Raw genomic sequence first — 26,907 nt, forward strand, 5'->3', positions numbered from 1 at the left:
AGGGAGGGAGGAGGAGGGGAGGGGCAGTGACTGGCGGTGCTGTGGGCATTGGGAGTCACTGACTTCCCATCTTGTTATTCTTTGTTAAAGGTGGTTCCTTTGGAGGGGCATTTTCGGGCAATAATAATAATTGCATTTGATATAGCGCTTTTCACGTCTTCTCGACCACAGAACACACTGTAAAGTGAATTGACTGTATATTTGTGGGGGAACGCGGCAGCCAATTGCGCACAGCAATGTCCCACAAACAGTCGTGGATCGAGAATGACCAATTTATTATTGTTTTGTTTTTGGAGGGATTATTATTAACAATGAGTTACTTTGCACTGAAGACCCTTTCCTCGCCCATCTTATTAATAATAATTAATATTATTATTATCTATAGATGGTAACTAAAGACCTTCCTCTTCGACACCGCCTACAGTCACCCCCGTCCACCCATCTCCGGCTCTTCGTCAAGTCCCACAGCTGTTAAGCGCTCCGATTCGGTACCCCAGGTGAGGAGTGCCGCATAAATGCAAGTTGTTATTTGCATGCTAAATAAATATTAATAACAACTTAATAATAAATAAACTAACTAAATCATTAATAACTTGCACTTATATAGCCTCAACTATTAAACGGATGAATCCCTGATGGGAAATGTGGTGTCATAATTGCCGGTTGTATCTATCTAATGCCACACATTTATTTGACTAAAAGTTGTAATTTTCTAAACGAATACCCCGAACACATTTTAGCTGCAGGCTGTTTCAAGACTCCCAAATGATATACTTCAGCGCCATTTTTAAAGCATGAGTCTCACAGAGCAATAGTGTATAGTGACAAATATAATAATCCTTGCATTTGATATCACCCATTGTCGTCTTACTTGAATGTCTCAAAGCGCTTCGCAGTGTTTACTGTTAGAAACCTGGCTGGCGGTCACCTCAGTAATCCGGCCAGCTCACAGCTGTGGGCACATTTTCACAGTCTCTTTCATTGTCAATGTTAAACGATAGGCTGTAGGCTTCGCTACTAACCTGTACACAGTGCACTGGGCCTCGGGCTTCTCGTGCTGTTTCCTCAATGCTGCCACTGTGGGCAGAGAGGGCTCCGGTCAGGCATATGGGGGCACCGGGAGTGTCGGGATCGCAGAAGCAGCACCAGCAGAAAATTGACTTTGCCTGACACCCAAACCTGAGCTCCTGTGACCAATTCCCGGTGAGTGCTGCGTTCAGAGAATATAGTTTGTGTGTACTTTGTTTTGATTTAGTGACTGTTGACAAGTGTTGTAAACATGCCACCACGCAAGGAGTTGTCCTTACATCAGAGAGTGGACTAAATCAAAAACAGTGAGGGCAAAAGCCATAGACAGTTTTAGCCGTGATCTATGGCACTGGCAGAACACAAGTTGGATGCATTCTCAAAGGGTGGGCTGAATACATGACAGCTTCTGTTTTAAATGTGACAATGCCTTTATTTTAATGAGATTGCAAAGTACGGTTGTTGAAGGCTCATCACCCTCACCCATTACCAATGCCCTTAATAGTACATCAGTGACCTGAATCATCCGACCTGTTTCAGTAATCGGGTCACCTCACTAAGTAGATCACTTTTGGACAGTCACTTGAGTGACAGGATTTGTGAGGTTCTACTGTATTTGTAGGCAAATGCAGCGGCCCATTTGTCTACAACAATAACACACAGACATGGAGTGTATGATCAATTTTATATATTATCTTGTTTTATAATCTCACATTGACTTTTAACAGGTTTTATTATTGCAATATTATTTCCCATCTCCCGGACAGTAGTCACAGAGTTGGGAGTAGCATTCACATCACTGCACTCTTCCAATGCCTCACCAAATATATGCATTTTGTGGTGTGATACTGAGCAATACATAAGAGGAAGACATTTGATACAGCAGATTTACTATGAAATATAATGATCGCATACTTGTAGGCAAATGCCACAGCCAATTTGCCTACAAAGGCCCCACAAACAGCCACAAAGTGAATGACTGACTGATCGGAGAACACGGAGAGAAACTCCCTTCTCGATTTGCATTCACAATGGGATCTTTAACATTCACCTGAATAAGCAGTTGGGACCTTTGTACACAGTTCTTTTCTGAAGCCCTTTTTTTCCAATTGCATCATATAATGCAATTGCCTCCTTCAAGGCACATCTCAGTAAGTGTTCAAGTATAAGATTGCGAGTAGGAGAGAAGAGAAGATTGGGAGAAATTCTATGGAAAAAAGGCTTTAGATGTTTAACCTTCAGGTTGACATGTGAAGTGTTTACAGAATGAGAAGGCAGAGGGGTCACAGGGCCACAGAGCCCAGGGTATGACTCACCATATTCAGTAAAGGAGAAAAAACGCAAACAATTGAAGAGGTTAAAGAACCCTTTCAGCTTTTTTGTTTATTTTTTGCTTATTTGTACATAAATGATATCATCGGTTTCCATCTAAACAGCCGTGTACTGTCAAATTCAGGAAAAACAGCAGAAACTTGCGTGGATCTGATGGGGACGCGGTCTGAGACGAGTCTGGATCCTGGAGAGGGAAGGTCAGGGAAGGGAGAGGAGAGAGAGAGAGAGGTTGTGGGGCCTTCACCTCAGCGGTGACCTTCCCACCAAATCCCTCGGACCCCGCGGCCACCGCTCCGGGGGCATAAAATGGCGGCCCCGCGCATGCGCCTGGGAGGGGCGGGGCGGGCCTTGGGGGTCGGGCCTGGGAGGGCGGGGCGGGGCTGGGGGCCTGGGGGGCGGGGCGAGTGTGGGCGGGGGCGGGACGAGTGTGGGCGGGGCTGGGGGGCGGGGCGAGTGTGGGCGGGGCCAGTTTGGGCGGGGCGAGTGTGGGCCGGGGCGGGGCGAGTTTGGGCGGGGCTGGGGGCGGGGCCAGTTTGGGCGGGGCGGGGCTGGGGGCGGGGCGGGGCTGGGGGCGGGGCGTGGCGCCGCGCGGCCGTTTGGATTTCAAACCAGATTTCGTTTTTTTAAAAAAAAACCGTTGAACCGTTGAACGCGCCCTCGCGCCGCGCACTCGGGGCGCACTGTATGGGATGGACCCAAAGAATTCAGGAGTATAACGTGTGACTGCTTTAAAGGCTCTGAACGCCGCTCCTGCGCTGTCTGTCCGGGGGGTCACCAGCGGCGGTCACACCCCGTTATTGTAAAGTGAACCCCAAAATACAGTGCATTTTTCAGGCGGAATGGAGTGGATCCCAATAAACCTTATCATAGCCATGAAACTGCTGCTCTCGGAGGCAGATTACTCCCTGAACATTATGGGTATGTTGGAGTTCCTCTTCGGTTGTTTACCGTTACAGTGCGCGGCCTCGGGGTTTTGTGATGGACGCCAACCTTTTTAAAACACGTTGGGCCGCGGTGGTCGAATGTTCTGTACAACGTGACATATTATTATTATTATTATTATTATTTTAATGGCGTAGGTGTTAAACACCGCAGGTCCGGGAAGCGTTTGGTCCCTTATTTCACGGCACAAAACCTCACCGTTCCGGGTTTCGGAGTCACGTGTCTAATTTCACGTGTGATGGGTGTGACATTGTAAACGATGGCGGTGTATTGGGGGGGAGTCGCGTTTCGGGAGTACTTTGACCCCTAAGTTGTTGTTGTTGTTGTGTGTGACCCTAAAGTTGACTATTGGGGACCTCTCTCCTCGTCGGCCTTCCCCCTCCCTCCCTCCCTCCCTCCCTCCCTCCACACTGCCGGGCATCCAGAACTCTGCAGCTCCTGTACTGTCCCACACAGACACCGCGACCACATCACTCCCACTCCCACCCCCACCCCCACCCCCACCCTCACCCTCACCCCTCACCCTCACCCTCACCCCCACCCTCACCCCCACCCTCACTCCCACCCTCACTCCCACCCCCACCCCCACCCTCACCCTCACTCCCACCCTCACCCTTGCCCCTCGCCCTCACTCCCCGCCCACTCCCCCTCACTCCCCACCCTCACCCTCACCCCCCCCCCCCTCCGCCCTCACTCCCACCCTCACCCCTCACCCTCACCCCCACCCTCACCCCACCCCACCCTCACCCCTCACTCCCACCCTCACCCACCCTCACTCCCACCCTCACCCTCGCCCTCACCCCCACCCTCACCCCCACCCTCACCCTCACTCCCACCCTCACTCCCACCCTCACTCCCGCCCTCGCCCTCACTCCCACCCTCACTCCCACCCTCACTCCCACCCTCACTCCCACCCTCGCCCTCACTCCCACCCTCGCCCTCACTCCCACCCTCGCCCTCACTCCCACCCTCGCCCTCACTCCCACCCTCGCCCTCACCCTCACTCCCCCCCTCACCCTCGCCCTCACTCCCACCCTCGCCCTCACTCCCACCCTCACCCTCGCCCTCACTCCCACCTTCACTCCCACCCTCGCCCTCACCCCCACCCTCACCCCTCCTGCCCTCGCCCTCACTCCCGCCCTCGCCCTCACTCCCACCCCTCACCCTCACCCCTCACTCCCGCCCCTCGCCCTCACTCCCCACCCTCACCCTCGCCCTCACTCCCCGCCCCTCGCCCTCACTCCCGCCCTCCGCCTCCCCTCACTCCCACCCTCACCCTCGCCCTCACTCCCGCCCTCGCCCTCACTCCCGCCCTCGCACTCCCTCCCTCGCCCTCACTCCCACCCTCGCCCTCACTCCCACCCTCGCCCTCGCCTTCACTCCCACCCCCTCGCCCTCACTCCCACCCTCACCCTCGCCCTCACTCCCACCCTCGCCCTCACTCCCGCCCTCACCCTCACTCCCGCCCTCACCCTCACTCCCGCCCCTCGCCCTCACTCCCGCCCTCGCCCTCACTCCCACCCTCACCCTCACTCCCGCCCTCGCCCTCACTCCCGCCCTCGCCCTCACTCCCGCCCTCGCCCTCACTCCCGCCCTCGCCCTCACTCCCGCCCTCGCCCTCACTCCCACCCTCGCCCTCACTCCCACCCTCGCCCTCACTCCCACCCTCGCCCTCACCCTCGCCCTCGCTCGCCTCCACTGGCTTCCCATCCCCCAGAGGATCGAATTCAGGATCCTCATCCTCACCTACAAGGCCATTCACGGCCTCGCTCCCTCCTACCTCTCCGACCTACTATCCCCCCACGTACCCCCCGAACCATCCGTCCCTCTGGCTCCGGTCTGCTCCACATCCCCCGCCCCAACCACCCGACCATCGGTGGCCTTCAGCCTCTCAGCCCCCAGGCTCTGGAACTCCATCCCCAGTGCCTTCGCCGCTTCCTCCCTTTCCTCCTTCAAGGCCGGTCTCAAGACCTTTGTCTTCAACCGTGCCTTCACCTCCCCTCTCGACTCTCTACCCCCTCCTCGCTCCCTCCCCTCACCCTGACCATTTCCCCCCCTCCTTGCCCCTCCCTTCCCTCCCCTCACCCTGACCACCCCCCCCCTCCTCACCCCCTCCCTCCCCTGACCATTTCCCCCCCAATGCTCGGGTCCTGACCCAACTGTACAGCGCCTTGGGACGTCCTCCCGACGTGAAAGGCGCTCAATAAATGGAATCTTGTTGTTGTTGTGTGGTGACCCTAAGTTGTTGTTGTTGTGTGTGACCCTAAGTTGTTGTTGTTGTGTGTGACCCAGAGCGCGGGAACGCCAGGTTTCAGTGCGGGACGGCAGCGCAAGGGTTCCAGCAGCTCAGACTGTTCCTGGATCTGGAGAAACTGGTAATGCCCATCGAAGGGTAGTGAACAGAATCCCCTCCTCACTGTTTATCGCTGCACAATTAATTAACTTTGCTGAAAAACAAAAATTATCTGATTTTTTTTTTTAAAATTGTTATCTTCTCAACGGTTATGTTTGGCAGCTTCTGTATGTGTGTTTGTCGGATACTCGTCAAACCCAGTCGTGCTTCAGTAAACGTGCTCTCTATCGATCGCAAAGATTATTATTTTTATCATTAAATATATTTTAGCTCTTCCTGTGCATTAAAATCAAATTCTAATCAATATTGTTGCCGAGATGCCAACACTTTTTTTGCTTTGAAATGTTTAAATGACCTTTGTAACAAACTCTTTTTCTTTGCAGAGTACGAGTTGTAATTTGCACTCCATACAAGAAACAGATGTACAAAGCTTGAAAACAATTGTGCCAATATATTCCAGTTTAGGATTGATTCCAACCTTGGAGATATATAACAGAACTACTAAATTTGCCTTTCTCTTTGACAAGCTCTTGGTAAAACTTTTATTTCTATGTAAAATATACATGGCATCTTTTTAGAGCAAGAAGACATACAAATTGAAATTATAGTTTTAAAATCATCCATGGATGAGTGGAGGTATGAGGCGGTGTATATACCTGCTCTCCCTCTTACACATGCATGCAATGTACTTTTAGTGAGCCCACATGACCGAAAAGGTACCGCTTGGCAGGTCGGAAAGTATAAATACACTCTGTAATCATCTACGTATATACATATATACACATATTATCCTATGTATATATATATATATGCATTCTAGCTATTCATGGGAAAACACACAATTTGCAAATTGTAGACAATCCATCCTAACTTTGAAAAACTAAGATCCTTTGAGTCTTTTCACGACTTCACCATATCATCAATAAACAATCACTAAAATTTTGCCCACTGAAATTTAGGGTTTACAATCAATGCTCATTTTCCCCTTGATTCCCAAATTACATCAACCATTTTAATTTGCATAGTTAATATAACACACAATATTTTGGCTCCTGGCTCTATTCTCTATATCTTGCTTGTTTGAATTCTGGCTATTAGCTCTCTCTTACCTCCTGCTATCACACTTATTTCCCCTTGTTCCCCCTTCCCCTTCTCTCTCAGTCACTCTTTTCCTCCAGTTGGATTGAAGTGATTTCCTTGCTTCATGAGCCAGTGCAGATTCAATAGGCTGAATTATCTCCTTCCGAGAGGGCAACATCCAAAATGTGTGAAGTGCGACATTCACCATTTTTTTATTATTATAGATAATACTTTTTGTGAAGTTTTCCAATAAGCTTTTATTTATGACTTTCTAAATCCAAATGAAATTCCAAACAACCCACCCCACACACACGCACACATTTTTAAAAAATCTGGTAGCATATTAGTTATATTTTCTCAGTGGTTAGAGCACTCGCTTTGCAAGCGAGAGACCTGAGTTCAATTCCAGGCAGGTCAGGGCGAAACCTTGGGCAAGTTTCCTTACTCCACACAGAGCCTAATAATAATCTCTCCAAAAAAACAAAACAATAATAAATTGGTCATTTTCAATCTACGACTGTTTGTGGGACATTGCTGTGCGCAATTGGCTGCCGCGTTCGCCCACAAATATACAGTCAATTCACTTTACAGTATATTCTGTGAAGTGCTTTGGGACGTCCTTCCGACGTGAAAAGCGCTATATCAAATGCAAGGATTATTATTATTAAGACTGAAAGTTTAAGATATTTGATGTTTATTTACGCAAGTCATAATTGTGTTTTATTATCTTTTGCCTAGGAGCAAAATCAGCTTGCATGGTTTATTGAAATTCCCAGACATAAGATTACATCATCAAAAGGTAATTTATTATTTGGTGTTTTATTTTCTGGTAAACAAAACAAATTCATTTCTGGAGAATAAAATGTTTTTCTCCTTTTTAGATGTTTCTCCCAATATCCTGGCCAACAATTCCCTCAAATAAAGTGGGTCATTCACTTCATGGTTATTAATGGGACTTGACTGTCACATTCGCCTACAGAATATAGTCACTATTACAGTTACTTTACAGTACAACAACAACAAGATTGCATTTATAAAGCGCCTTTCACGTCAGGAGGACGTCCCAAGGCGCTGGACAGTTGGGTCAGGACCAGAGTAGTGGGGAAATGGTCAGGGTGAGGGGAGGGAAGGGAGGAAGCGAGGAGGGGGTAGAGAGTCGAGAGGGGAGCTGAAGGCACGGTTGAAGAGAAGTAAACCCTTGAAGCGCTTCGAGACATCCTTGTGACATGAAAGATGCTGTATCAACTGCAAGGATTATTATTTTTATCAATGGAGGGGTGAAGATTTTATATTTTACTCTGTTATATTTTGCTAATTGTATATAGAGGATGATTTCATTAAAAGAGAAAGGAATGCTACATTGAATAAGGCACCAGACAGCATTTCAAGTGCTTTGAGACATCCAATGTGTTAGTTGCTATATAAATGTAAATTGTATTGTAAGTAAATACCTTAGTTTCTGGAGAAATTCAATTCAATTAAAGAAATGGGTAAGTATTGGGGTTTTCAATATGATTTGGTTATTTAAGTTTTTCTCATTCTTCTCCCCAACATAAACATTAAAAATACAATTGTTTATTTCCATATTTAACAGAGATTTCCCCATTGGATCAATTTTATGTGAAAATAAAATTGCATTATGAGTTACGCTTGTTCATGACAGAAGGAACCTTGCTGGATATTGCAAGAGGTAGGGTGTATGAATTGGTTTGAAAATATCTCCAACCCTGTCTTCTTTTAAAGCATGTTTTACAGTACAGCGCATATATGTATTGCAAGCCAATCAATATAACTAAAGAAACATAAAAATAACTCCATTACAATTACGTCCACTTGGAGGATTTGGAGACTTCCAAAGAGACACCTCGCCTTTAAGAATGACCTTTTCCACAATGTGTTATCCGTGTACCCTAATTTCTCATAGGTATAATCACATGGTGTGGAGGATGTTACTGTATATAAGGAATGAAGTAGACCCACTGTTAGATCTATTTTTTTCATATACTATATTATAGTACAATTGGGGCCTACCATTGGGGCATGGAGCAGAGCAATATCCTGTTGTAAGGCAGGTACCAATTCATTTGCAATATGTTCATACAGAAACTGATTTATTTTATCTAATTATTATCTCAATAAAGCTTCTGATAAGTATAGCAAATGAATTAATGAGTTTAAGCAAAGTTCTAACCTCAGCAGTCATTTACATTTTGTTGCATATTAAATCTCTCCTGAAAAGTACAAAATAGATTGACAACAGTGATTTGGAAAATTGTAATAAATGGTCTTTTATCATTTTCTTATAGAACCCCTACTGCAATGGAATATAGGCACTGAAGCACAAACATTTTTTTTTTCTGAAGATCTGCAACTCTTACAGTCCATCTTGATAACTCGGAGCCCTTGCGCTAATGATGTAGTGATTCTTCTACCTATATTTAATAGTACTACATTGAGATCTTCAGGTAGTAAGGCTACTTTGGTTTGTCTAGTCCTGTTCCAATATTTGCATGTGAGGAACTAAGGGGGCAGATGTATGTGTGTATTATAGTGACAGTGTAACTTTCAATTGAAGACATTTTTGATTAATACATATTGAATTCCTGTGATTATTTCATATTCACATTGTTTTTATATTCACAATAGGATATTGGTCTCCACTTTCTCGTACAATTCTTATTTCTATAATATTATCCGTGCATATTTCTTAACATTTATTTTGCAAATGTGTTTTTTGAAATATTTGTAGGATTTTGTTTTTTTCAGTATTTTACCACATATGGAGTATATTTCAGTGATTGAAGGTCTTGAGCTATACAAGCAAAAGCTTTTTTTTGAGTATTGCTTAAGATATCCTCTTGGTTCACATGTGGCCAAGTTTCTTACTTGACCCTTTGACCAAAAGACAGTCTTCTAGTATTCATTGTTTATCCCTAAACTGTGTTCGTCTCTTATTTTGATGTGTAGACATTAATTTAATCGTGACCAAGACCTCATTTACTTCAAATGAAGAAAAGTGGATCAATATCAGACCTACACTGTGTGCTTTACTTATTGAAGGTAATTATTTACTAATTTTGAATGTGTGTATGTGTCCCCCAAGTTTTAGATGCATGAAACAGTATTGAATACTACATTACTTCATACAATTTCTTATTTTGTGCACTTCTTAAGTTCCCATTTAGAAGCAACTTCCTCCCTGATCACAGCCAATGCCATAATAAGAATTATGTAAAAGCCACTTTAGTATTTTCAAATCTCTGTACTATAAGATATGCAGCTATTGTTAACTTGTATTATGCTGTTCTGGCCATATATCTTAATATTCTTTCATCTTATTAAAATGCTTCACTATGGTGCATTCACATTGGAAGAGATATGCACTGAACTGCACTGTTTTGAATGTTAGTTTAGTTTTGAAACTTTACAAAAGTTTTTCTATGGATCAATCATTCATTCAATCATTTTGAGAAATGTTTTATCCAATTAATTGATCAGCTAAAAAGTGCATTGCATTTTGTTTTCAGGTTGTACAGGTATCAATGTGTTGAATCTCAAACTGACTAATTATCATTTGATAATCCAGACAACACATGGTTTTTTTATTAGCCAAGATTTGCGCTCAGTAAATAACACTGGCGATCAATTAAAGGTATGTGTACGTGTGTATATCCATCCAGTGATTATATAAGTTCATAATATAATTTTAGAATAATAAAATATCCTTTTATGCAGAAGGTCAATGTGAGGAGGGCTATATTGTTTACCAACTATATGGATATCCTCCAAGCTATTTTAGATGTGGAAATGTGGTATTTTACATACAAGTACATTGATTGTCTAAATCCTTATGAAGTACAAATATGAAATGTGTGGTTACTGCAGTGATGGCTTTAGGATTTTGATTTTATTAACAGCTGGTTGGCAGATATTCTAAAATATTCAAACTGCCCCATCCTCAATAGAGTTTTTTTGTTTATTGGCTGTGTCTAGTTGGTAACGCTCTCACAACTGAATCAAAACATTGTGGGTTTAAGCCTACGTCATAACTTTAAACACATAGTCTAGGCCAGTAGATGCCAATCCACTTTTGACCTGCAGAGGACTTCAAGAAGTGACCTCCTGAACACCGGCACCAGTTTAGGCAAGTCCGCGCCACATCAATACCTTCTTTCCAGTAGCTACAGACCGGCGATACCCATGGCGTGGCCATAAATGAAGAAAAATTCAATAAAGAAAAATGTATTTGGATGACCGACCATAAAGGTTGCCGACCACCAGTTCAGGCTGACACTGCAGTGCACTGCTGGATGTGGTGCATTGTTGGAGGTACCATCCTTTTGATGAGTTGTTAAACCCAGACCCCCACCTGCCTGTTCAGGTTGATGTTAAAGATCCCATGGCACAAATTGAAAAGAGAGCGGAATTTCTCCTATATCCTGACCAACAATCCTCCAACCTGAAATTGATCATTAATTTAATGGCTGTTAGGGATATTGCCTTGCGCAAATTGTGTTCATCCACAAAATACACACAGTCATCACACTTTACAGGTGTCTTGTGTGTTTTGAGCAGGGCGAAACCTTGGGCAAGTTTCCTTACTCCACACAGAGCCTAATAATAATCCCTCCAAAACCAAAAAACAATAATAAATTGGTCATTTTCAATCGACGACTGTTTGTGGACATTGCTGTGCGCAATTGGCTGCCGCGTTCGCCCACAAATATACAGTCAATTCACTTTACAGTGTGTTCTGTGAAGCGCTTTGGGACGTCCTCCCGACGTGAAAAGCGCTATATCAAATGCAAGGATTATTATTATTTCGTCCCAATGTTTGAGGCACAGTGTGAAATGTAAGTATTATTATCTTTTTCAATATTTCTGGTTAGATTATTTATTCATTGTGGTTTGTGTTTCACTTTTGTTTCTCACAGGGATATTTTTTCCTTAAAATGTCTTAAATAACGTGTAGCAAATTGTGAGTTTGAATCTGTGCTGAATGTATCTACATGGATGAACTGCACCAGTGACCAGATTGCCTTCAACAGAGTTTGCATCAAAAATCAATTAAAATGTTTAATTGTTTAACTAACTGAATCATTTCAATGCATCTTCTTTTCAGTTTGAAATTATGCACCTAAACCTACCACAGGTAAGATTATTGATTTTGATTTAGTTTAAAATTATTTGTAGTTGTTTTATTCATGTGTTAATGGCTGGTGAGTAAATTTAGTTTTCACAAAAGAAATGCCTTGCTTATATTTGTGCCTACCATAAATTCAGCTTGTAGCTAACTAGCCCTAGAACTGATGTGTATAATATATACAATAAGTTACTTCCATGATGCACAATTTAGTGCTGCTTCAAGAGATACTCAATCTGACGCGGCAATCAGATGGTCTGCTACAGAGGTGACAATTCCAGCAGCAGTAGTTGAAAGCTTCGGGAGGATAGCTAGTCCAACCAATTGTGGCAAAACGATGTGGGGTGGGGGGTAGAGAGAAGGGATGTTTGCACCCACATACAGTCTTTAGTTATCAACTGCAGTATTTGATGATGTGACTATACATTAGTGATATGATCAAATGTCGCAATTTATTCTCTACTCCCCCATATTTTCATGCATATACTGTATTTTTAATGGCACTTGTCGAATAATGCAGTGCAAAGAGCATTTCTTACATGTAAAATGGTGTGCCTGACCTATTTGTCATTCATCTGTATGAATCCAAGGTCTTCAAAATATTGATAAATAGACAAATCCTGATCTAAGTATCACTTTTACTTTATGAAGTTAGGTGCATTTTCTACCCCCTTCCCTCCCTTCCATTAATTGGTTCTGATGGTAAAGTGAGTGTTAAAATTGTCATCAGTCAGAATATAAATTAATAACATAAAATGAATTACATTTTGTTTAAATTATTTTTTAAAAATACTGTTATTAATAAAAAGGAAATTTAGTACAAGAACAACAACTTGCACTTATATCGCGCCCTCCTTGCAGGATCGCTTAACAGGGTGGAGCCTGACTCCGAGCCTAGGGGAGTGACCATAAGTACGGTTGAAAAGGAAAGTTTTCAGGTGGACTTGAAAAGGGAAAGGCCAAGGCGGAGAGATTGAGGGGGGGTGTTCCAGAGTTTTGGGGCATAGTGGCTGAATGCACGACCTCCAATGGTGGAGCGGAGGGCGTGAGGGACAAGCAGGAGGCCAGTGCCAGTCAAGTGAATGGTGGATTGGGGTGTGAGAAGGTCAGAGAGGTAGGGAAGTGCCAGGGAATGAAGGGATTTGAACACGAGTGTGAGCATCTTAAAGTCGATACGTTCGGTGATGGGGAGTCAGCCTGGCCAGAACTGGTGAGATCGGGGTACGGAGTTTGGACCGGGTAAGTACGCGGGCAGCAGAGTTCTGAATGAGCTGGATTTTTTAAATAGTGGAGCTGGGGAGACCAGCGAGGTCCCTATTAGTACATAGAAGTCCTGTAGCTCAGTGGTTAGAGCGCTCGCCTTGCAAGCGAGAGACCTAGATGATTATGGTCAGGGCAAAACCTTGGGCAAGTTTCATTACTCCACACGCCTAATAATAATCCCTAAGAAAAAAAGACAATAATAAATTGGTCACTTCAATCCACGACTGTTTGTGGGACACTGCTGTGCGCAATTGGCTGCCGCGTTCGCCCACAAATATACAGTCAATTCACTTTACAGTATATTCTGTGAAGCGCTTTGAGATGTTTAGAAGACGTGAAAAGTGCTATATCAAATGCAAGGATAATATTTATTATATTATTTTAATAGGGAAAATTCCAGAATAAGAGCAACTTTACTGGGGAATAAAAAACAGCTGCTCTGTGGTGTAATGTGAAGGTCATGGGATATATTCTACATGCCTATTGCTTAATAAATATCTTTTATAGCCATGTCATTGAATATTCTTTTCTTAAATATTATTTCCTTCCTGTTACAAAAATAAGGATATTACTTTATACAACCATTCATTTTTCTTACCATCAATTTGATATCAAAGATCAATCACATTTTTTTCATTTTAGATAAACCACAGATTATTATTGCTTTCATATAATGAGCAGTGCTTAACAACAGAAACAAATTTTTCAGGTAAGGATGTTCATTCTTTTTAATGCCAAAGTGACCGAGAATTGAATATTCCAGGTCTGAATTCCCCTGCATGGGGACACTAGAATTTTGGAAAGGTTCTCCTTGTTAATGTTGCCCTATCCTTTTTTCTTTAATCTGTTACCAAGGGAATATTGCTCCATTGGGTTCTCCATGCCTCAGTTGAATTCCTGCATACACCTCTGATAGTTGATTCAGCAGTCTTTGTTAAATATAGTTAGTTCATTGACTAAGTCAGTAGCAATTTTCTTAACTATCTGCTTCTTGGCTGTGAAACAAAATACTGTATCTCTCTACTGTGGCCTTCCTGCAGCTCCTATATAATCCTAAAAGCATTCATTTGCATTTTGCAGGTGATTTTCTGAGCATAATAGAAAAAGAAAATGCACTCACAGGCAAGGTAAGAATTTTGTCATCTTTCGACTGCATCAGAATTTCACTCCAATATGCTATCTTGTAGTCAGATATTAATTTGTGTCTTCAGTTAGCCATATAATACATTTTTCATCAATTATAATAACTTGTGTTTGTATAGCACTTTCATGTAAATAAGTATCTATAATCACATGATTAACATGATTAACATGATTAAGCTATGAACGAAGGTTTATTCCCTTATCATGTATTTATCAAGTTTCCTCTTTATGAATAATATGTGTGATCCAGCATGCACTTTTTGTGAAAAGTAAAGGTAAGCACAATGAATTTAATAGTGTCAGGCAGATGGTGGCATTGTTCTCAAGCATTTCATGCTGAGCTGTGTTGCCCACCAGGAAGCTCACAGGCAGTTCCTTCATTTTTCTCATTCTCAACCTGCACAGTGTTAGTATCTTCATATTGGAATGCTTCTTTACCGTGATCATAACATAAATGCTATTTCGTGAACCTTGACTTTCAGCACAGTACCAGCAGATAATAATAATCCTTGCATTTGATATAGCGCTCTTCACGTCTTTTAGACGTCTCAAAGCGCTTCACAGAATATACTGAAAAGTAAATTGACTGTATATTATGTGGGCGAAACCCAACAGCCAATTGCGCACAGCAGTGTCCCACAAACAGTTATGGATTGAGTAACCAATTTATTATTTTTTTTGAAGGAATTATTAGCCCTGGAAAAGCGATCCACCAATCGACTAACAACCAGTTTCCTACTCACTGCTAAGTAAACGGAGATGTGTGGAGTAAGGAAACTTGCCCAACATTTCACCCTGTCTGGGAGTGAATCGAACCCAGGTGTCTCACTCACTTGCGAGGCGAGTGCTTTAATCAATGAGCTACAGATACCAACAGAAATAAGTTTGCACTGGTGATTCTACAATGATAGTCAACTGTGTGCAGCACAAAATAATAACTTCTAGCTGTATAATTTTGAAGTGGAGGAAACATGCAAGACTGGTGTGCACTTCATTTTGTAATGCTAAGATCTTATAATAACTCAATTTTTCTCATATATAGTTGTGTATTTTATTTTTTTCTGTTTTCAGATCAACTCTTGTATTTATATCATGATTCCCATCACTGAGTGGCACTTGTGTTTATCCGACCTGGCTCTACGGGATTATGGGCAAACAAATACTATAATTATCGCTGTTGTTTGGGACAAGCAGCGAAGTACAAAAATCACCCTGGCTTATCAACATGTAAATATAGAGCTGCTTTGTGTTGCTTTTATTCGTTCTGTCAGATTGCTATTTTAATTATAGCTGTTAGGGCCTGTGTTAGAATATGTAAGTTGTAAAACAAATTGTTCAGTGACTTTAAAAATCAATTAAAATTTAAGAATGTCCTAGAATTAAGATTGCTAATCTTAATTCATTACCATTATAGTTTTTATAATTTTGACAATGCTATACTATTACAGTATTTTAATTCTTATGAGATTATCATGTTGGGAGTGGGAGGGTGTATGTTATGCAACACATTGTAAACACATGCACCAGAGGAGACTACAGGTAGCTTTAATTGTTTAATTACAATCAATGAAAAGAATTGTAGATATTCATAATGATGGTATTCTGAGGATGAGATAGTTTTAATGTAATATTATCTTCTCCTTCAATATACTAACAGCTATTCCATATTTGCCCCATCATACAATATGTAGGGCCTTTCCTATACTTTGCTTGTATAATGTAATATTGTTATTATTATTATAGCTATTGAATAGCTACTTAAACTTCAGCAATATACCACTATTGCAAGCCTTAGCACTTGCCAACCTGCACCTAAATTCTCTGGGTTTGGGCAGCAGGGGACATCCTGAGAATGTCACACTCCATTAGCAAAGAAAATCGTACATAAGTGGAACTCTTGATAGTTTGATTGGCATTAAGCATGGTGATGGATTCCCACCAACAGATACTCAATTGACGGAAAACCAAATCATAATATGAAACACAGTTAATAGTGGATATCAAAAGAACAACTCGTCCAATATAAAAATGCTTTCTTATAAATAGGATCTTTGTAATTTTTTAGTTTAACTCAACTAAATTGAGCCATCATGTGTTAAGATTTTAAATAATTATATAAATTGGAATAAAATTATTATCTAAATTAAAGCTCTTTTTCTCAGTAATCTGTTTTAATTTGTGATATTTTAATTGAACTAAATTATTTTTTTCTTTTACCTTCAGAAACGGGCTGTAGTTTATGTGTACAGAATGGAGAATTTTTTGGGATCCAACAAGAAAATATTTCCAGAATTTTATTTTGAATTGGATTTCTTACCAGAAGGAATGTTTGTGCACCCAAGCAATCATGTTATTTATGTCTATGGATCACAGGTGAGGAATAATTTTGTCCAGATACCTGCAATAATCTGAAGTTATTTTGTAAATTGCATGTCTGTCAGTGGATTCATCTCTATAAATTATAAATGACTATTCATTTTTGTGGCTAATACATTTCTCCACATAAGTGAACTTTATGAAGTTAAAGTATTTGGATGTACCTATCCACATCGGTCCTAAAACAATTCTAAGACCATCTGCATTAGGAAATACAATTTAATGAACTACTTTTTCTCCTACAAAATTGGAGTTGAACTGATTTTTGTGTATGTGGGTGGAAAAGATTGATTTTCATGAACATTTAAGTCATTGCCTTATTTTTAAGAAGCAATGGAAAAATATATGTTCAGTCAAATTTTGTAGGCCATTACACGTAATGCTCATTGAGAATTTTACTCACTTTTTTATGTTACAGGTGTGGTTTTCAAAAGATGGGGGCAATTACTTTCAGCTGATACTGAGTTTACGTCAAGAGAATGTTGTAAGGTCAATTATATGCCTTCGTAATCATGTTGTAATCTTCGTAACAAACAAAGGGAATGCTTTTTACACCAGCCCAGGTACAACAACAACAACAAGATTACATTTGTATGGTGTCTTTCACGTTGGGAAGACGTCCCAAGGCGCTGGACAGAGTACAGCATTTCAGACCCGAGCTGGGGGCGGGGAGGGAGGGGAGGCGAAGGGGGGTGGCCGATGGCATGGTCAAAGAGGAGGGTCTTGAGGCAGGAATTGAAGGAGGATAAGGAGCGGGTGAGGTGAAGTGACGGGGGATGGAATTCCAGAGGTTGGGGGCAGAGTGGCTGAAAGCTCTCCTGCCGATAGTGGGACGGGTGGTCGGGGGACGTGGGGAAGGCCAGAGCCGGCTGAGCGGAGGGAATGGGCGGTTAGGAGGTGGCAGAGGTAGGGTGGGACGAGGCCATGGAGGGTTTTGTATGTGAGGATCAGGATCTTGAACTGGATCCTCTGAAGGATAGGGAGCCAGTGGAGTCGGGCAAGAATGGGGGAGATGGGGTCACGGAGTTTGGTGGGGGAGAGGACACGGGCTGCAGAGTTCTGGATTATCTTCAGCCTGTGGAGGGAGGAGTTGGGAAGGCCGACAAGCCTTTTGCATAGTCGAGCCTGGAGGTGATGAAGGCATGAACAAGAGTTTCAGCGGCCTGAGGGTTGAGGTAGTGGCGCAGTTGGGCAATAATAATAATAATAATCCTTGCATTTGATATTGCGCTTTTCACGTCGGGAGGACGTCTCAAAGCGCTTCACAGAACACACTGTAAAGTGAATTGACTATATTAGTGGGCGAACGCGGCAGCCAATTGCGCACAGCAGTGTCCCACAAACAGTCGTGGATTGAAAATGACCAATTTATTATTGTTTTTGGTTTTGAAGGGATTATTATTAGGCAGTTATTAGTTACAGAGGTACAATTAAATGTCTATATTTAGTGATGTAGCCAAAAAATGCTCTAAAGCTTTACGCTGTATCAGCAATTTATTGTTAGAAATTATTGGATTGAATTCAAAAGCTTTAAGGGACAGTATAAAATCCGTTATAAGGATAGTATAACAATACCTTGCATTTATATAGCATGTTTCACAAAATAAAAGCATTGAAGCTTGTTACAAAAATATATTTGCTTAGAAATTAAAGTGAATGTTATTATAAAAAGAAAAATGACACTATAATCCACCTCAGTGTCTCATAAGCAATGAGAATGTAGCCATTAAGTTTGAATATGCGGATAAATTGGATGAGGAGTTCTACCAGGAGAAAGACTTCATGTTTCTTTGACGTAGCAACAGATGGGTGGTGTTTCATGCTTCTGCAGCTGAGGTCCTAAGGACCAATCAACCTGAAGTGCGATCCTATCAAGGTAACCGCAAAGGGAAGGAGACTTATTAGGCGAAGATAGAGGACCTTTAGATTAGAAATCCTAGTATGATTTGGATATTCTTAAGCATGGTGATTTGTTTCTGCATATGTCAGACACCTAGCTGAGCTGACCAAACAATCCAGATGGGTGGAATCGCTTTATGTTCATGTGAATCGAAAACCAGACACAATCAAAATTAACTTAATTAATCAAAATTTATCAAATTAATCAAAACATAATGATCTAGAAACATACTTCTATGTAATATACAATATTATTACTGTATTTAGGTTAGTATTACTTTCTCAGTGACTCAACTGCATTGTCATGATTCACTGTATTTCTATTTTTTTAACCAAAGGTTTAACGAGGTACGTTTCACTTGGAAAACTTGAAAAAAAGAGATCCGTTTTGCACTGCGATCATTTAGGAACTTTGTTGAGAATAACATTTGATCCTCCTTTAAATAATAATCTCAAAGTGGAAACAATTGATCTTGATGCTTTGTTAGAGGTGAGTTTGCAAGCTATTCATGAGCATATCCACATCATAAACTGAAATGTTTCTTAATATGACACTGAATTTATTAATGGTTCTATACTTAAGAGATTAAATGTGGGCTATGCAATGAAATTTGATCCAAAGGGGTATGCACTTTTTAATGAGAAGAGTAGTTCTTGTATCTTGGTAGCTCAACAAAGATCATGAAAAGACTGTCATGGAATTTGAGTGTGGATTGATGAAGAACTATTTGGACAAATGTTTTAAACGCCCAGAGTAACATTCACTCCTTCTCGGGTCCTGTGGAATGTTCAAGCAGTTTGGCATCTATCTCAACCCTCAAATATTGATGAGAATAAACAATTGGGACTGATGCCCATGTATCATCCAATCAATAACTTCAAGTTCCCCTCTTGAGTCATCCAGTGCCATAATACTGTACTTGAGAACACCCACCATCATTTCCCAATGAGTGGCCCAGGATTCAAGATGATGAGTGCAGCAGAGTGTTAACATTGTGTGAGAGCTTAATGGGGTAACCCCATTAATGTTTTCCTGCAATTTAGAGGTTTTGAGTTTGAATTCTGGTTAATCGTGGGTTGCATGGAAGGTCAATTGGCCCTGATTTTCCCAGGGTTGAGGGGCCAAAACCAGCCAGGCTTCCTGTTCCATCTTCGTCAGCCTCTACTGCATGGTGTATTTTTTAAATTAATTTCAATTAAGTAATAAGGTCATATAGCAATAAGGTCATTTAGTAATAAGGTCATTGATTAATGTCGTTTAATAATAAGGTCATTTAGTAATAAAGTTATTTAGTAATCAGGTCATTTAGTAAAGCATTTAGTAATAAGATGATGTAGTAATAAGGTCAATAATTTAGTAATAAGGTCATTTATTAATAAGTTCATTTAATAATAAGGTCATTTAGTAGAAATGAAAGGGAGAAACAGGAAGAAAATTTTAAAAAACAAATGATGGACCTGTATACGATAGAAAAAAAAGACATTGGTGTGACCATTCTTGAAAACTGAAGGAATTAGCTTAGGACTGATATGGTGAGTCAGACCTGCTCCAGTAAAATAAAATCACTGGGATTTATTGTATGCTATGTGTAAACTGTGGAAACGCATATGTATAGACAGATTTACAGGTGCCTTTAATTTTGTAAATAATCAATGATTTTTATAGATTGTTAATTCCATAAATCATTCTGAATTAGATCTGCCATGTGTAAACAATTATGCTATGTACAATAGTATTGTAAATATTTTACTAATGTTACCAAGTTAGGTATAAAGTGATCGCTGAAATATTAACCTATCCCCTTTGTTACAGATTGGCTTACTGTGTATTTCAATCATTTCTTTTTTATTGAAGGTAATTTGCGCTCCTTAATTATTACTTATTTAATTCTTACCCAGGCTGATGACACAGGCTTTGACAGTATTCTTGCACTCCAGTTTCTCACTGACAAGCAAGCAGTATTTCATGAATTCACTACCTTGAAACCATTGGCATTCAATGTGCATGTTAGACACTTTTCTGAATTTCATGTTGGAAAAAGTTTGAAGATGAGGTAATTGAGTATTTTTAAACTACCGAAATAACTTTCATTTTTATTGTGCCATATATGTCAAACAGTAATTGCTGTCAAGTGCAGTGAGTGTTTTTTACTGGTAAACTTCCAAAATCTTGGAAGGGACTATTATTTTCAGCGCTTTGGGACGTACTCCTGATGTGAAAGGTGCGCTACAAATGTAATGTTGTTGTTGTTGTTGAATGGAAGGAAAATAATATGTATGGAAAATTAAAAGGACCTGATGTACTAAATTAGTACTTCACAACTGTCTTCACAAAAGAAGACGATGCAACTAATACCACAATATCGTAGGCGTGTGAACAGAAATTGGATATAATAAAAATCAATAGAGAGGAGGTACTAATAATGCTCAACATAGATAAGCCACCTGGTCCGGATGGGATGCATCCACGGTTACTGAGGGAAGCAAGGGGGGAAATAGCGGAGGCTCTGGCCACAATCTTTCAATCCTTTTTGGAACACTGGAGTGCTGCCAGAGGACTTTAAGGTTGCAAATGTTACTCCCCTGTACAAAAAGGGGCAGAAGGATAAACCTGAGAACGACAGGCTGATCAGCCTAACATCAGTGGTAGGGAAACTTCTGGAGGCAGTAATCCGGAACAATATAAATTCTCACTAAGAAAAATATGGTTTAATAAAGGACAGTCAACACGGATTTGTTAAAGGCAGATCGTGTCTGACAAACCTACTAGAATTTTTTGATGAAGTGACTGAGAGGGTGGATGAAGGTAGTGCAGTAGATGTAATTTATCTAGATTTTCAAAAGGCATTTGACAGAGTGCCACATAAGAGACTTATAAACAAAATAGAAGCCCCCGGTATTAAAGGGACTGTGGCAACATGGATCCTGAACTGGCTCGGAGACAGAAAGCAGAGAGTGGTAGTAAACGGTTGCTTTTCTGACTGAAAGAAGGTGTGTAGTGGTGTCCCTCAGGGATCGGTATTGGGACCACTGCTCTTTCTGATCTATATTAATGATCTGGATCTGGATATAGGGAGCACAGTTTCCAAATTTGCAGACGATACTAAGCTAGGAAAAGCAGTTAATGATGAGGAGGATAGCACCAGACTCCAAGAGGACTTAGACAGATTGGTGAAATGGGAGAAACGTGGCAGATGAGGTTTAATGTGGAGAAATGCGAAGTGTTGCATTTTGGTGGGAAGAATGAGGAGAGGCAATATAAGCTGATGGTAAAACCTTAAAGGGGGCAAACAGAGATACCTACCTGGGGGTCTACGTAAGCAAATCTCTGAAGGTGGCAGGACAGGTGGATAAAGCTGTTACAAAAGCATACGGGATACTAGGCTTTATAAATAGGGGCATAGAATTCAAAAGTTATTTATAAAATGTTGGTTAGGCCTCAGTTGGAGACTGAGTTCAGTTCTGGGCACCGCACTTTAGGAAAGATGGAAGAGGGTGCAAAGGAGGTTTACCCGATGGTACCAGGAATGAAGGACCTTAGTTATGAGGAGAGGTTAGCGAAACTAGGATTATTCTCCCGAGAGCAGAGAAGATTAAGAAGGGATTTAATAGAAGTTTTCAAGATCTTGAGAGGATTTGATTAGTTGAACCGGGAAAAACTGTTTCCACTGGCATGTGGGTCAGTAACCCGAGGACACCGATTTCAGATCGTTGTTAAAAGAAACAGAGGGGAGGTTAGGAATTTTTTTTCACCCAGCGAGTTGTTGGGATCTGGAATGCATTACCTGAAAGGGTAGTGGAAGCCGATTCAATAACAACTTTTAAAAGAAGTAGTGGGTATTTGGGGAGGACAGGATTGCAGGGCTATGGAGAGAAAGCGTGCCAGTGGGATTGCTCTTTTCGGAGCTGATGCAGACACGATGGGCCAAATGGTCTCATACTGTGCTGTATAATTCTATGAGTCTATGAGGATTTGAACATACTTGGAAATTGGGCAGATCGGTGGCAGATGAAATTCAATCTGGAGAAATGTAAAATGCTTCACATGGGGACAAAAAATCCTGGGACTATTATTTGTACAGAAGGAAAATTAAATGCATGGAAAATGAAAAGGACCTGAGGTTCCTGATTGACAATAAACTGAAGCTCTCACAACAACTCTGTGGCAGTGAGTAAAGCAAACCAGATGTTGAGATGCATCAAAAGATTGATAGCAGCCGAAATAGTGGGGTAATCCTGCCACTATAAATCATTGGCGAGACCATACGTAGATACCGTATATAGTTCTGGTTGCCACGGTACAAAGAGGATATTGGAGAAATCAAGAAGATACAGAGGAGGGCAACCAAATGATTGAGGGAATGGAGGGACTGGACTATGAGGAGCGACTCAGTAAATTGGGCATGTTCACGCTGGAAAAGAGAAAATTGAGAGGCAACATGATTGCTGTCTTTAAGATTTTAAAGGGGCAAAACAATATAGATCGTGACGGGCTGTTTCAACTTGTCCAGAATAGTACAACCAGAAGACACGGCCTGTGATTGAAGGGGGGAAATTCAGAACAAATCTACTCAAACACTATTTCAGTGAGCGAACAGTAAACCTGTGGAACAGGCTCCCTTGGGAGATGGTTGAAGTAGGAAGTGTTGGTTCTTTCAAACACAGATTAGATTGTTTTCTTGTAGGAAATAACATTACGGGATACAGTACATAGGTAGTTCGGGACATATGTACATGCGACTGCCTGGAAGATGGAAGGCGAACTAGATGGATCTTGGTCTTTTTTTGTATAGCATTTCTTATGTTCTTATGGTAAAAGTGACAGCCAATTTACACACAGCAAGATACCAGAAAATATCTGTGTAATGAATGGATAATATAATAAATAACTGATTAATTCAGAGGATTTTTTCCCAGCCTCCAGGACAAACTCCCTGCAGTAAACTAGGTGTTGAAAGATTCCTTTTAAAAGAGAACTGGATAAGTACTGTATTATTAATAATAATGCTAATAATGGTTAAATTTGGCGTAGCGCTTTCTTGCTTGGAGGATATCCCAAGGCACTTCACAGGATATACTGTAGTTCCTGTGTGTTTTGTGGACGAGCGTGGCAGCCAGTTGTATGCACAGCATTACCCCACAAATAGCCATGAAATAAATGATTGACTAATTTTATTTGGTGGATTGTGAGTAATCCTGGTCTGGAGTGCTGTTAAATGTAAATCTGTTGCACATCATTTATTTTGCTATCCTAAGCTCCTGGGATTCTCCCATATTTAAATTTCAAACGGTATAGAAAATCTTCTTTATAAAATGCCATACAATAGACAGTTTAATTGGTCAGATAACTTATGTAGCAGTAATAACTTCTCAAATATGTTTAAATGAAAACAATATTAATATCTTTTTTAAACACATTTTACTAGAATTTGTTGCATTTCCAAAATGCATATTGTTTGTGTAATAAACCAGTACTTCTATTTTAGGGCAGGTGGTTTGGGTGAGATAGTTGCTGTTTATGAGAAACATAACATACCTGGATTTATATCTGCTGCTGTTGTGAACATAATAGAACATTACAATGCAGATCCTTTCACTGCCAAAGTTCTTTCAAATATCCTGGTTGTTGAGAATAAGGTGAATGGAACAATCTTCCTCAGACTGGAACCTGGTGGTAAGCACACTGCAGGATAATAGAATCTGTTAACTGAATAATGGGTTCAGTACTTTTTTTTGTGAGTTATTTCATATTTTTCACTCCTTCCCATCTTTAAGTCTCAAACACTCTGGGACGCTACTCCACGCGAAGGATGCTATATATATGCAAGTTGTTGTTGTTGTTGTATAATATAAGATGTAACTTTCCTTGAAATAAGAAGCTAGGAAAGCAACCTTATGTAACCAACCACTATGAGGCACATGTAAACTGACTTACCTTCTGATTTTTCTTCTTCCTTCCAAGTTTGAGAGAGCTATTTGACAGCTTTCTCTCTCCCCAATAGCATCAGAAAGATCAAAAACCTGCTAGTGGGAGTAAGAGCTGTAATAATAGTTTTTTTGAATTCTCACCATAAACCTACAAGTGCCAGGTTTTCCTGCATGGTGTTTTTTTTTCTCTTGCCCATCTCAAAACCTTCTTCTTTGACCGTGCCTTTGATCATTCTACCCCCCTTATCCTCCACCCCTCTTGACACCTAGCCTCAACTCGGGTGCAACCTTGACTATTCAGCACCTTGGGACAACCTCCTGACATGAAAGGGCACTATAAATGCAATCTGTGATTGATGTAAACCCAGAACAATACTTCACAACAACACAACTTGCACTTATATAGCACCCCTCATGCAGGGTAGCATCCCAGAGCGCTTACAAGTGTGTATAGCGCTGTCATGCTATAAAAGACACTAGAACAAGAGGACATAAGTTTAGAGTTGCAGAAGACAATTTCAGGAAAGATACCAGGAAAAGTTTCTTTATCCAGGGAGTAATTAATAACTAGAACAGGTTGCCAAGAAGGGTTGGTGAGGCCAAGATAATGGACTCATTTAAAAAACAACGTGATGCTGTGATGTTAAAATTGTAGGGTGCATATTCTGGAAGGACGAGATCAAATAGGACAAGGGCCTCTTCTTTCTTCATCCATCAATCTGATTTATATCTTATTGTTTAATTGTAAACCTCCAACTCAACAGTATGTATTTCTTTCAATAGATGTTGGCTTTGAAGCATCTGATGTTGAGAAAACAGTGGTCGTTCCTGGCATTAGCAGTTTTCTGATCATTGAAGTTCTTAGTCCAAAGAGGGTAAAAGTAAAAGCCACGAACAAAGATGTGCTTGGAGATCGACGAATATTTGATAAAGGAATGTGGATTCTTTATGACTTTGGAATAAAAAATGGCAGAAGATGGCGTATCATTGAAAATAAATGCACAACCAGGATTCAGGATATCAACGGCATAGAAATGATTCCACTCAAACATTTAGATCATAATGATACAGTCTCTATTACCTTCAAAGCCTTCAGCTCCAAATTAGGTCAGGTATCTGATTAACATTAAATCTGTTTATAATTTAAGTATAGCATATATCTTGTATCCTTAATATATCATTCAACGGAACATTGCATTGACATTTCAGCCTGGACTACATAAGTTCAAAGTCTGAATGTGTCCTGTTCAGTACTTTAGATGGAAATGTTTTGTTTGTTCTTTGGCAGTGTACAATTAAACTGATTATTATGGAAAACTCCAATGCAGTGCTTTCCTCCCATTGGACCACTTTGCCACACACCCAGCTGGGCTGTTTCTTGGGGCAGGCCAGGGAGGGAGGATTATTTAATATTTTCAAAAATTCAATGAATCTGGTATCAATGAGAACCAAGACCAAGTGGTTGGTAAGCGATGGTTGACGCATTTCCACAAAATATTGCCAAGCTGTATCATACAGCTCCTTGCCAAGTCCCAATCTACTGGAAATAATGCATAAATAGGCATAATTTTGGTGCCCTGTGGAATGGGGTTTCAATGTCTGAGTATGGTTCCAGATAGGTCTTGGGTCTTTCCAGTATATTCTAGATTTAATGCTCCCATGTCATCAAACATGTGGAAACACTCTTGCATAAGAACATAAGAAATGTTAGAACATAAAAAAGACCAAGATCCATCTAGTTCGCCTTCCATCTTCCAGGCAGTCGCATGTACATATGTCCCGAACTACCTATTACTGTATCCCGTAATGTTATTTCCTACAAGAAAACAATCTAATCTGTGTTTGAAAGAACCAACACTTCCTACTTCAACCATCTCCCAAGGGAGCCTGTTCCACAGGTTTACTGTTCGCTCACTGAAATAGTGTTTGAGTAGATTTGTTCTGAATTTCCCCCCTTCAATCACAGGCCGTGTCTTCTGGTTGTACTATTCTGGACAAGTTGAAACAGCCCGTCACGATCTATATTGTTTTGCCCCTTTAAAATCTTAAAGACAGCAATCATGTTGCCTCTCAATTTTCTCTTTTCCAGCGTGAACATGCCCAATTTACTGAGTCGCTCCTCATAGTCCAGTCCCTCCATTCCCTCAATCATTTGGTTGCCCTCCTCTGTATCTTCTTGATTTCTCCAATATCCTCTTTGTACCGTGGCAACCAGAACTATATACGGTATCTACGTATGGTCTCACCAATGATTTATAGTGGCAGGATTACCCCACTATTTCGGCTGCTATCAATCTTTTGATGCATCTCAACATCTGGTTTGCTTTACTCACTGCCACAGAGTTGTTGTGAGAGCTTCAGTTTATTGTCAATCAGGAACCTCAGGTCCTTTTCATTTTCCATGCATTTAATTTTCCTTCTG

General features: G+C 41.1%; 1 protein-coding gene across 1 annotated transcript in view; it reads left to right on the plus strand.

The window, feature by feature from the left end:
• The first annotated feature begins 3,011 nt into the window (after window positions 1-3,011).
• The window catches only part of LOC103188496 (cation channel sperm-associated protein subunit beta), a 29,430-nt gene continuing 5,534 nt past the window's right edge, over window positions 3,012-26,907 (plus strand). Inside the window, exons 1-18 of the mRNA XM_042338099.1 lie at window positions 3,012-3,276; window positions 5,593-5,675; window positions 6,037-6,186; window positions 7,472-7,532; window positions 8,328-8,423; window positions 9,040-9,198; window positions 9,701-9,793; window positions 10,261-10,385; window positions 11,856-11,885; window positions 13,782-13,848; window positions 14,220-14,266; window positions 15,354-15,509; window positions 16,506-16,655; window positions 17,077-17,221; window positions 18,896-19,047; window positions 20,457-20,611; window positions 24,044-24,231; window positions 25,269-25,592. Of these exons, the coding sequence (XP_042194033.1) occupies window positions 3,198-3,276; window positions 5,593-5,675; window positions 6,037-6,186; window positions 7,472-7,532; window positions 8,328-8,423; window positions 9,040-9,198; window positions 9,701-9,793; window positions 10,261-10,385; window positions 11,856-11,885; window positions 13,782-13,848; window positions 14,220-14,266; window positions 15,354-15,509; window positions 16,506-16,655; window positions 17,077-17,221; window positions 18,896-19,047; window positions 20,457-20,611; window positions 24,044-24,231; window positions 25,269-25,592 (2,260 nt within the window). The 5' untranslated portion in view covers window positions 3,012-3,197. The remainder of the gene's footprint in view (window positions 3,277-5,592; window positions 5,676-6,036; window positions 6,187-7,471; window positions 7,533-8,327; window positions 8,424-9,039; window positions 9,199-9,700; window positions 9,794-10,260; window positions 10,386-11,855; window positions 11,886-13,781; window positions 13,849-14,219; window positions 14,267-15,353; window positions 15,510-16,505; window positions 16,656-17,076; window positions 17,222-18,895; window positions 19,048-20,456; window positions 20,612-24,043; window positions 24,232-25,268; window positions 25,593-26,907) is intronic.

The sequence above is a fragment of the Callorhinchus milii genome, unplaced genomic scaffold (genome assembly GCF_018977255.1).
Source record: "Callorhinchus milii isolate IMCB2004 unplaced genomic scaffold, IMCB_Cmil_1.0 Scaffold9, whole genome shotgun sequence".
NCBI lineage: Eukaryota > Metazoa > Chordata > Chondrichthyes > Chimaeriformes > Callorhinchidae > Callorhinchus > Callorhinchus milii.